The 11,993-nt window shown below is 52.5% G+C and overlaps 1 protein-coding gene across 1 annotated transcript; it reads left to right on the top strand.

Annotated features, from left to right (window-relative positions):
- On the top strand, window positions 1-7,505 carry LOC117044761 (sterile alpha motif domain-containing protein 12-like). Its single transcript, XM_033145539.1, has 4 exons — window positions 1-256; window positions 3,171-3,321; window positions 5,595-5,886; window positions 7,345-7,505. Exons 2-4 carry the CDS (start codon window positions 3,238-3,240, stop codon window positions 7,347-7,349), a joined length of 381 nt encoding a protein of 126 aa, XP_033001430.1. The 5' UTR covers window positions 1-256; window positions 3,171-3,237; the 3' UTR covers window positions 7,350-7,505.
- The last annotated feature ends 4,488 nt before the right edge of the window (window positions 7,506-11,993 follow it).

Raw genomic sequence — 11,993 nt, 5'->3', positions numbered from 1 at the left:
CTTGCTCTATCAGGAACACGAAAGGGCGTGTCGGTGGCTGGGCAGCAAACCAGGAGACAGAGTCCTATCCTGCCTGGGCCTGAACTCCAGGGAGGAGCATGCAGACAGAGGAAGGCAAAACAGCTGAGATCATTTCCGAGGCAGGTCTGGAGACGGGCAGGAAGACTGGAGAGATCTTCTGCAGTGGGGGGCACAGCCGAAGCCCCTGGAGGAGCCTTCGCTGGGGACGGATGAGAAAGCTGGAGCGGGGAGGCAGGTGAGTTCAAGGGCTGCAGCCTGTCAGGACTGGATGCTCAGACTGGGTCCCCCGTGATAACCATAGCAAGACCATTTCCCACATCTGTCTTTGGCCCTGGAAATGTCTCCGGATCCGGCTGGGTGGTGAGAGGCTCCTCTGCAGAGGGACCTCTCTCAAATGCAGGGCCTTCATTTCATTTGGCATCTCAGGGCAGCTCAGACTGCCCCCGGGCTCCTGAGGGCTGCTTGAGATGTGTGTGCTGCTTGGGACAACCTGTGCCGCGCAGCCTGTGCTATGATAATTTTGAGGTCTCAAATATAGAATTTTTATTGTTGCTGTTCAGTCATGTCCAACTCTTCATGACCCCATGGACCAGAGCACACCAGGCATTCCTGTCTTCCCCTGCCTCCCGCAGTTTGGTCAGACTCATGTTAGTAGCCTCGAGAACACTGTCCAACCATCTCGTCCTCTGTCGTCCCCTTCTCCTTGTGCCCTCCTCCATCTTTCCCAACATCAGGGTCTTTTCCAGGGAGTCTTCTCTTCTCATGAGGTGGCCAAAGTCTTGGAGCCTCAGCCAGTGGCGTCGCTAGCCTCTGCGCTGCTGGGGGTGGCGGCAGCGCAGAGGCACCCCCTGGGGGAGGGGCACGACGCGCCCCCCGTGACGTCATCATGACGTCACGACGCACGTGTATACAGAAAGGGGGGATTTCCCCCTTTCCGAGGCTTTTTTTTGGCGGGGGGTGGTGACCAGCGAGGAGGGAGTGACAAGGGTGACCCCCACCTCGCTGGTCGGCCCCCCCCGCCGAAAAAAGCGGCGGAAAGTGGAAAAAGAAGCAGAGCGGCGCTTAAACGCGCCTGCTCTGCTTCCTTTCCAGGCTTTCCCCGCCCCCCCCCCCCCGCGGTTTTTTCGGTGGGTGGTGGTGACCAGCAGGGAGGGGGTGACAAGCGTGACCCCCACCTCGCTGGTCGGCCCCCCCCCCCGCCGAAAAAAGCGGCGGAAAGCGGAAAAAGAAGCAGAGCGGCGCTTAAACGCGCCTGCTCTGCTTCCTTTCCAGGCTTTCCCCGCCCCCACCCCCGCGGTTTTTTCGGCGGGGGGTGGTGACCAGCGAGGAGGGGGTGACTAGCGTGACAACCCCCCTCGCTGGTCGCCCCCCCCCGCCGAAAAAAGCGGCAGAAGCACCCCATCCGTGTGCTGCTGCTCCCGGGGTGACGGAGGGAGCGGCGGCGCGTGGGAGTGGCGGGAGGGGCCGCCGCTTGACACCCCCACCCGCCGCTGCTCACCCTGTCACTGGGGGCGTACCGCCCCCACCGCCCCTCCCCAGCGACGCCCCTGGCCTCAGCTTCAGGATCTGTCCTTCCAGTGAGCACTTGGGGCTGATTTCTTTAAGGATGGATATGTTTGGTCTTTTTGCAGTCCATGGGACTCTCAAGAGTCTCCTCCAGCACCAGAATTCAAATATAGAATACAGTAGATCTTCATAAATGCACACATATCTAAATAGATCAGAGAGAGATCAGCAAACTTTTTCAGCAGGGGGTCGGTCCACATTCCCTCAGACCTTGTGGTGGGCCAGACTATATTTTGAAAAAAAATATGAATGAATTCCTATGCTCTACAAATAACCCAGGAATGCATTTTAAATAAAAGGACACACAGTCTACTCATGTAAAAACACGCTGATTCCTGGACCGTCCGTGTGCCGGATTGAGAAGGCGATTGTGCCGGATCTGGCCCCCGGGCCTTAGTTTGGGGACCCCTGAAATAGATGAACCATGTGTCTGAAATAGTACAGGAGAGCAAATCCTGAAGCCATTTTGACCCTCCCAAAGACCTCAAATATTCCTCTGCAGGAAGGGAGGGAAATGGGGAAAGTCTTCCCAATGGACTCACTGTTAAAACCGTGTTTAGGGAAGACAATCTTCCTTGGCATTGGAGTGGTCGCCAAAGGAGAAAGAAGATTATGTTAACCATCGAAAGGGGGCTGGAGTGGCTGGGGCAATCCAGCCAAACGGGCAGGGTATAAATAGCACTGATAAGCCTGACACCAGGCTTGAGAACAGTACATGTGAAAAGGATCTAGGAGTCTTGGCAGACCATAAATTTGACATGAGTCAACATCAATAGGAGTATAGCTGCATCAATAGGAGTATAGCGTCTAGATCAAGGGAGGTAATAGTACCACTGTATTCCGCTCTGGTCAGACCTCACCTGGAATACTGTGTCCAGTTCTGGGCACCACAGTTCAAGAAGGATACTGACAAGCTGGAACGTGTCCAGAGGAGGGCAACCAAAATGGTCCAAGGCCTGGAAACGATGCCTTATGAGGAACGGCTTAGGGAGCTGGGTATGTTTAGCCTGGAGAAGAGAAGGTTAAGGGGTGATATGATAGCCATGTTCAAATATATAAAAGGATGTCCTATAGAGGAGGGAGAAAGGTTGTTTTCTGCTGCTCCAGAGAAGCGGACACGGGGCAATGGATTCAAACTACAAGAAAGAAGATTCCACCTAAACATTAGGAAGAACTTCCTGACAGTAAGAGCTGTTGGACAGTGGGATTTGCTGCCAAGGAGTGTGGTGGAGTCTCCTTCTTTAGAGGTCTTTAAGCGGAGGCTTGACAGCCATCTGTCAGGAATGCTTTGATGGTGTTTCCTGCTTGGCAGGGGGTTGGACTGGATGGCCCTTGGGGTCTCTTCCAACTCGATGATTCTAAGCCAGCATTTCACTCGCTGGTTGAGACTGCGATAGAGAGGAATGTTTGGCAGCAGAGGTGCGAGGGGTCCCCCCCCCTTTAGCTCTCTCTGTTACAGCCCTTTGCATTTACTCAAAAAGCATCCTGGGGAATACCAGTCTCCGATGGGGGACAGCTCAGACGCCTCTGCCCCCACCCCTTTCTCTTTCTCTGCTTAGATCTCTTTCCTGCCTTGTCTGCAGGTAGCCCCTCACCTGCTGCCGCCACCCTGCAGCCTCCGACCCCTGCCTCTTCCACCGCAGGGTCCTCATGGAGACAAGTCGTGGGAGTGGCTTGGTGGGGGTCCTGAATGGCCTGGCAGCTCAACTGGGAGAGCCCCCAACTGTAGACACGGTGAGTGCCTTTATTCCACGCCAACCTCTCAACGCAGCCTTCTCTCAAAACCCCAACCCTTCCCAATTTGAACTTTGCCAAGCCTCTGAGAGCCAGTCTTTCAATGGTGACGCCTTAAAGTCCTTCGACGCGGCATGCAGTTCATTTGCGGAACTCCCTGCTGCAGGAGGCAATGATGGCCACCAACTTGATTGGCTTTAAAAGAGGACTGGGCAAATTCAGAGAGGAGCAGAGGGCTATCGATGGCAGGGCCAGCCCAACCACGAGGCAGGGTGAGGCAACCGCCTCGGGCAGCAGATCCGGCCTACGAGGAATGCCTCACCTACTGCTGCTTCTTCCATGGTGACAGCGATAGCTGTGGTGCGCTCCTCGGAGACTAGATCTGCCTCCTCCTCGGCAGCAACCCCACGGGGTGCCCTCTGGGGTCTCCTGGGCTCTGCACCCGCCCTGTCTGATTCAGAGTGGGCCTCTTGCCTCTGCAATGCGCTCCGATTCAGCCGTTGGGTAAGGCTGATTTTACCCCCATCTCTTGTTCCTGATGTAGATCTTCAAATCCCCCCCCCCCCCGGAGGGAGGTGGCGGTGTTTTTCTTGCGGTTCACCTCGGGTGCCCAAATGTCTTGGGTCCGCCCTGGGAGACTGCTTTCGCACTCAGATCCTCCTTGCGGGTTCCCATCATGGGCATCTGGCCGGCGCAGTGAGAAACGCGAGGCTAGATGGGCCCTTCGCCTGACCCAGCTGGTTCTTCTCTATGTGCTTAAACAGGGCCGTCTTAAGCAAATCCGGCGCCGTGGTGCAAAAATCCCCCTGGCACCCACTCCCTTTCCCAGAATTTAGAACTCGGGGCCCAACTTGCGCACCACCTTGTAGCCCCGGTAGCCGCCACCCACAGAAGATGCCGCCGATGTGGTGGCTGCGGTGCGGCTGGCCACAGCGCTGGAACCCGCGCACGCTTGCTGGGCTCCAGGGCGCCTCCTCCTCCTCCTCCTCCGCTGCCTTACAGTGACAGTCCGCTGTCATTGCTCTCGCTGCTGCCCAGCAGCCCGAGGAGCAGGAGGCGGTTGCCATGACGCTGCCTGTGCCCCGGGGAGTGGTGGTGGTGGGCACTGGTGGCGCAGTCGCCCCTCGGTTCGGCGGGTGGCGGATGAGGGGATTCCTGCGGCCGAGGGAGAAGCAGCTGCGGAGCCATAGGGCTTAGCGGCTCGTTGCGCCCTGCCAACCATCTGGCGGAGTGCAGGGAAAGGGGAGGCCGCCGGCAAAGCCGCAAAGCCCCCCCACTCGCTGGGGTGCCCCCGAGAAGCCGGCGCCCTATGGGAAAGACGCCTCTGTGCTTAAAGATCAAGTTTTGCTAAAGTGGAGAATGCAGAGTGTGGGGATTGCAAACCAAAAATAATTTGGGGTGGTGGCGATAAATCGGAGAACTGTAGCGTTGGAAGGGACACAAGGGTCATCTAGTCCAGGGGTCCCCAAACTAAGGCCCGGCGGCTGGATGCGGCCCAATCGCCTTCTAAATGCAGCCCGCGGACGGTCTGGGAATCAGCGTGTTTTTACATGAGTAGAATGTGTCCTTTTATTTAAAATGCATCTCTGGGTTATTTGTGGGGCCTGCCTGTTGTTTTTACATGAATAGAATGTGTGCTTTTATTTAAAATACCGGTACATCTCTGGGTTATTTGTGGGGCATAGGAATTCGTTCATTATTTTTTTTCAAAATATACTCCGGCCCCCCACAAAGTCTGAGGGACAGTGAACCGGCCCCCTGCTGAAAAAGTTCACTGACTCCTGATCTCGTCCAACCCCCTGCAATGCAGCAACCTCAGCATGCAGCCCCCCACCCAATTTGAAACCCTACTGAACCCTGCTTACCTTTGCAGACTGCAGTTGTGCCAGCAGTTTTATTGCTGCACCAAATACTGTAGCTACTTCTTCTGTTGCCGCTTGATGTATTGCATGTGTCACCCTTTGCTATAACTCTTACTGACATCTTTATTATTCTGTACAGAGATAGTATTCTTGGCAGGCACCCCCAAACTCGGCCCTCCAGTTGTTTTGGGACTACAATTCCCATCACCCCTGACCACTGGTCCTGGGAGTTGTAGTCCCAAAACAGCTGGCGGGCCGAGTTTGGGGGTGCCTGTTCTTGAGAATAAATTGAAATATACAAACAAAACGCTAGATTTTTTTTTACTTTATTATGCCCGTGCTTGAGGTTGGATGGGGTGAATTCAAAAGCGAACGGCAGAGAAATCAGCATGCCAAACTTCTTCCCTGCAGGGCTTGGAGGAGGACCTGGAAGAGGACGGCCGGGAGAGGCGGCCAGTGGCCCAGTGGACTGTCTCAGAGGTCTGCTCCTGGCTGAGCCGAGGGTCCCTGGGGGCTCTGGGGAAGCCCCTCCTGGAAGCGGCGCACAGCCACGCCATCTCCGGAAAGGCCCTGCTGCGTCTGACGGACGAGACGCTCGAGCGCATGGGGGTCGCGCCCTGGAGCCTGCGGCAGGAGCTGCTGCGCCAAGTCTTGCACCTCCGCATTCAGCAGGAGATGAAGGACTTGCTGGACATTACAGGAGGTGAGGACGGGCACCCAAAGCAGGCGGGGGTGGGGAATTGCATGGGTGCCCCGTAACTGCCCCTACCTACTGGCAGGGGCGGAGCGAGGGGGGTGTAGGGGGTGGTGCGTCCTGGGTACCGCCCTGGGGGGGTGACACTCGGGGCATGACTCGGCCCCCGCGATCGGTGCCTCCAAAAGCCGAGCCAAGCTTTCCTTTCCTTTCCTCTGCGGCTCTGTCCGGGCCAGCGCTGAAAAAAGCCATTTTTTAAAAAAGGGAAGGGAAGCAGCCACCGGCCGAGTGAGGTTTTTGCCAGCAGCAGGGCTCAGTTTGCTCTCTCGGCCGGCTCGCACTCTCCCTTCCTGCTGCTGGGGCCTGGGCGGAGCCGCGGAGGGGAGGAACGAGCCAGCGAGGGGCATCACGCCACCCACAAGTGTGACGCCGCCTCGCTGGCCTGCCCCTCACCTCCGCGGCACATACGCCGTTCGGCCTGATGCGTGTCGTGACGTCATGACGCACGCACGCACGCTGCAGAGCGACGCCCCGCCCCTTGGGGTGCCTCCGTGTTTGCCGCCCCGGGCAGTTGAGTGGCACGGTTCGCCACTGCCTACTGGGTGTTGTCAAAGTCCTTATTGGAACTGGAAAGGAAGCAGAATGTGTACGGTTGGGGGAGGGGAGACCGAGGGCATTGATTTATTTAATAAAATTTATCCCCCACATATAAATTTTAATTGAAATTTTAAAATTATAAGGGGAAAATTACAGATGGAAAAATAAGAAAGGAAAAGGGGGGGCAGGATACCAGGAGACAAAAAAAAGAGCGTTTTGCAGCGTTAGTGCGGACATGGAACATGAATTCCGCAGAATATTGCTCGGGCTTAACAAATAAATATTTGGGAAGGAAAATTCTGCAGTGATTGCCAGTACTGTATGCTGAATACGAGGTGGGTCCAACAGAAACATTAATCTTCATTCCCTTGCTTTTGTATCATGCGTGCAACCGGAGGAATAGATCTGTAATGAAACATGGTAAGAAAATAAAAATAAAAAAAATGGGTGTGTAATAAAATTTATACGCCGTTAGATTACGGTATTTGAAAAGACCCTCAAAGTGGCTTGCAAAACAGACAAAACAATGAAACGATCCATTAGAAAGATTAACAACACTTTGGAAAGTTTAAATAACAATAGGCTACAAACAGGTTAAAACTCGCATCAACTTTCTAAGCACCTGGATAGGCAAATGTTTTTAGTGGGTGCCGAAAAGAGGAGAGTGAAGGCGCCTGCCTGGCGTCAATAGGCAGGGAGTTCCAAAGTGCAGGGGCTGCCATGTTTAAATCTGAGTTCTTACAAATGTGCAGCGGGTGTTCATCGCACCTGTAGCAGCACCAGTTCTGTCAATGGAAGCGTTTTAATAAGCGGATTTGCAGTATTTCTGAAGGAAACTCAACAATCCCTTCTCCGTTCTTCCGCACACAGCGTGATCGAGGGAGGCCCGCTGTCAAGGGAGCTGCTCCGTCTGGGATGCAAAAAAGGAATTGGCCGCAACTGGACCTCCGAGCAGGACGGTGGAGCCCAAAGCCCAATGCCAGGCCAGGCTTCAAGGACCGCAGCATAGAAGGAGCTGCTTTGCAGTTTGGACTCAGTTTTCAGCCCCGGGGGCAATGGCTTTCATGGCAGAATGTGGGTTTTCTTGGGGAAGGGGGCTGCCCCCCCCATGCCTGTAGCCTCCTAGGGGCCTCCTGCAAACATCTGGTCAGAGGAGGATGGCCCACGCTTCGTAGGTGGTGGCGGCAAAGGGTTGCAGCTCAGCAGCGGAAGGTGTGCTGCTTGTCATGCAGAAGGTACAATGCTCAGCCCCTGGGAGCTGCAGGCCGGGGTGGGATCCCTGCAGAGATGCTGCCAGTCAAAGTGGGCCATGCTGAGTTTGGTGGACCAGGGGTCTGACTGATTTATTACGTAGAACAACGAAACTGTAATCCGAGAAAGTGTTTGTCATTTTGAATCCAACAGGACTTTGCTTCCTGGAAGCCCAGTAAGATGCTGCAAATGAAACAGATACGTAACCTATTTCCTGCCCTGCAAAGTTAAATCACCTTTTATTACAGTGTACCATACAAAAATATTACTTTGGAATATATGAGGCTGAGTCCTTGCGTGTTTTAAATTCCTTGAAGTGTGCAGGGACTGTTGCTGGGATGTTGTGCTGAGTCGTTCAACCACAAGGTGGTGAGCGAGAGAAAGAAACCAGCAGGCAGAGAACATGGAACCAGTACAGGTGAAACTCGAAAAATTAGATTATCGTGGAAAAGTTCATTTATGTAAGCAGTTGTTTTCATTAGCTACTGGAGTTTAATATATGAGACAGACTCATGACATGCAAAGCAAGATATGTCAAGCCTTTGCTTCTTATAATTGTGATGATTATGGCGCACAGCTGATGAAAACCCCAAAGTTGAGATTGTTAATTTGGGGTTCTCACCAGCTGTACGCCATAATCATCACAATTATAACAAATAAAGGCTTGACATATCTCGCTTTGCATGCCGCGAGTCTATCTCATATATTAGTTTCACCTTTTAAGTTGAATTACTGAAAGAAATGAACCTTTCCACGATATTCTAATTTTTCGAGTTTCACCTGTATTATTAATATTAGGAACCAGCGCTGCATTTGAGGTCTTCTCGCAACTCTGCACCCCCTATCCTAAAAAGGCACCCCCACACTAAAAATCAGAGAGTTTGAAGGGACCTAACCCGTTCCTCATAAGGCATCATTTCCAGGCCTTGGACCATTTTGGTTGCCCTCCTCTGGACACGCTCCAGTTTGTCAGTATCCTTCTTGAACTGTGGTGCCCAGAACTGGACACAGTATTCCAGGGGAGGTCTGACCAGAGCGGAATACAGTGGTACTATTGCTTCCCTTGATCTAGACGCTATACTACTATTGATGCAGCCCAGAATTGTATTGGCTTTTTTAGCCGCTGCATCACACTGTTGACTCATGTCAAGTTTATGGTCTACCAAGACTCCTAGATCCTTTTCACATGTACTGCTCTCAAGCCAGGTGTCACCCATCCTGTATTTGTGCCTTTCATTTTTTTTTTGCCCAAGTGTAGTACTTTACATTTCTCCCTGTTAAAATTCATCCCGTTTGCTTTGGCCCAGTTCTCTAATCTGTTAAGGTCATTTTGAAGTGTGATCCTGTCCTCTGGGGTATCAGCCACCCCTCCCAATTTGGTGTCATCTGCAAACTTGATCAGGATGCCCTCGAGCCCATCATCCAAGTCATTGATAAAGATGTTGAATAAGACTGGGCCCAAGACAGAACCCTGTGGCACCCCACTAGTCACTTCTCTCCAGGATGAAGAAGAACCCCTTATGAACGAGCCCAAGTTTTGAGGTCTTCAGGGGAGGCCTACTTGGTAGGGCTGCATCGGTGGCTGTTCCCAGGGCAACTTTGGAACTCCTTTCCTAGAGAAGCCAGATGGGCTCCTTCCTTGTTTTTCCGCCGTCAAGAGAAGATCTTCTTGTTCCAAAAGGCCTTTCTTTGGGAACTGTTTTTTTTTTAAAGGAAAAGGCTTTTTATAGTGCCATGTTTTTATTATCTCCACATTTGTTTCTTGTATTGTTTAAATTCTATGAAGAATTAAAACAATATTAAGACCTTGAGTCCAGGTCTGGGGAAAAGGAATTATCACCGTCATCTTTCTACCTAGTTACAGGTGGGTAGCCGTGTTGGTCTGCCATAGTCAAAACAAAATCGAAAATTCTTTCTAGTAGCACCTTAGAGACCAACTGTGTTTGTTCCTGGTATGAGCTTTCGTGTGCATGCACACTTCTTCAGATACACTGTGTATCTGAAGAAGTGTGCATGCACACGAAAGCTCATACCAGGAACAAACTCAGTTGGTCTCTAAGGTGCTACTAGAAAGAATTTTCGATCTTTCTACCCAGCGAGTCTTAGCAAGCTGATCAGAGTTTGGTGGCAGAAGCTGCAGCTCTTTTGCTAGCTTTCAGTCACTAATTCAGCATTTGCAAGAGCAACCCTCCTCCCCAAACTGTTTCCACAGCAGAAGCACCCACAGAGATGAGGAGACAGAGATGTTAAAAAGCTTGGGAAATTTTTTAATTGAAGTTTTATTTCATAATAGGTTCTCTTTTTTGAAGCTTTGTTGTTTCCGTTTTTAAATACAATAAATATTCACCAATAGCATTTCAATGGAATGGAACCCGAATCCATTTGCAAGACTGTCAACCTCCAACAATGTACACATGAGACAGACATGAATCCTGATGGAAGCGCGAAGAAGAGGCTGCGGAGAAATCTGCCGCGAGAAATGCACAGGTTTCCTATTGCAATATTTTTCACTAATAATAATAATAATGATCTGTACAGGTCCGTTTGCTTTGACACAACCCAGCCCTTGGCAGAGTCTGGCGCAAGCGGTGCTTTGCAGAATACCGGCCGCAGAGGACCCCCCCCCCCTTTTGTCCGAGGATGGTCCTTCCTAGCAGAGAGAGAGCACCGGCAAAGGCGGAGGCAAGCTGCGGAGGCCCAACATTTGCCCTCATATTTAGCGGGGGACAAAAGCAGCAGCGATCAAAGCCATTCATTCAAAACGTGACCCCCTACCCCCCAGTACAATACATTGGCGAGAAGGAAGGGTTCCAACCTCACCTTTCACGTGATAGCTTAAAAACCAGCTTCTAAAAAAGGGAAATCGCCAGGGTCACAGAGACCCAGAAGGTAAACTGGTCCAAAATGCATGCATGGTTCATTCCCGTTCCCAGTTGCCTGCATTTTCAGAGTAAGGCTGTCATGCAGAGAAAAGGGTTCAACTACCTTCCTCCCCAACCGCGAGAGATCTGGTGTGCGCCGTTGCCCTGCTGTTGAAGCCTTCCAGGTGAGAGCTCTCGAGTCCTGTCTAAAGGGGTGAGCTGTGGACCGAGAGCCCCCTTTCCAATTCTGGGGGTGGGGGAGCCTGTCCAACTTGCTGCATAGGGAAGGCGAAGAAGGCCTGAACCACACAGGCAGGGTGTGTGTCTGTCCTACCCAGAGAAACAGAGCAATCCAAGATAGCAATGGAGCCCGTTTAATGGAGAGATCGCAAACAGGGGTATCTAAGTTAGGGGCGAGAAACCTGGGGGGGCATATCTTTCTGGACTCCTGCTCACATCACTCTAGACCGCTGGCAATTCTGATGGCAGCAGGAGTCCAGCAAGATTGAGGGGGGGGCACACAATTATCCCCCACACCTGCTCTAAGTTATCACGAAATATCTTACTTCCTGGGATCGCTTTTCAAATGAAAATGGCACTTTGGAATAGCTGCCCAGCCCCACACGCATGAACTGCAGACCCACAGCAGTGGAGACTCATGTGCCAAACACCCTGCTCTGAAATCAAGGCGGTGGGAAGGGGGGGGGGAAGCAGAGGAGCAGCCTGGGTTGCAGGCCAGCTCTGAGCCGCCAAGCTGTTTGCATCCAGCTCTGATCCGTCTTATTCACGCCTGCAGTTGGGCTTGGGGTGCAGGAAGAGAGGGACTTGCTAGATCTACACCTCTCTGCCTGCCAGGGAGTTGCTGAGCAACAGGGGAAGCTGGCCGTGTCTCCGTGCAAACCAGTGCTTGGACCAAAGGTTGCCACTACCAAGGCCTGAATCTTGCAGGATTGCAGAGCCCTGATTTGGGGTGGGGTGGGGGGTGCTACGCCGGTCCCTGCAGCTCCTTTGCCCACGCCTCCAGAGAACCGCTTCCGAGGTGCGTCATAAAAGGTCGAGCAAACCGGGAGCACATCTGCAGGTACACAGGCAGCAGTGAATCAAGGCAGACAAAGGAAGATTTTGCTCTCAGGACGTACGAAAACACGGGGCAGCGATTTCTGACGGGAACCAAGGACTCCAAAACGTGGAGCAAGTAGTTTAAGGGAGAGTCACAAGCAAGCGCTGCCTCAAATGCCCCTTTTGGACACAGAGGGAATATCGGGAGGAGGAGGAGGGTTCGGAGAAGACTCCTCGAAGTGTTTTTACAATCGCCTCCCGAGAGTGGGCCAGGGGGCACACACTCACCTCTTCAACATGCAATACCTTTATTTTGAAGAATATCTGAGATGAACACAAAAATAAACC

The sequence above is a fragment of the Lacerta agilis genome, chromosome 3, assembly GCF_009819535.1.
Source record: "Lacerta agilis isolate rLacAgi1 chromosome 3, rLacAgi1.pri, whole genome shotgun sequence".
In the NCBI taxonomy this organism is placed as follows: Eukaryota; Metazoa; Chordata; class Lepidosauria; order Squamata; family Lacertidae; genus Lacerta; species Lacerta agilis.
The sequence above is the reverse complement of the archived record's forward strand: the minus strand, read 5'-3'. Positions and strand labels throughout refer to the sequence as shown.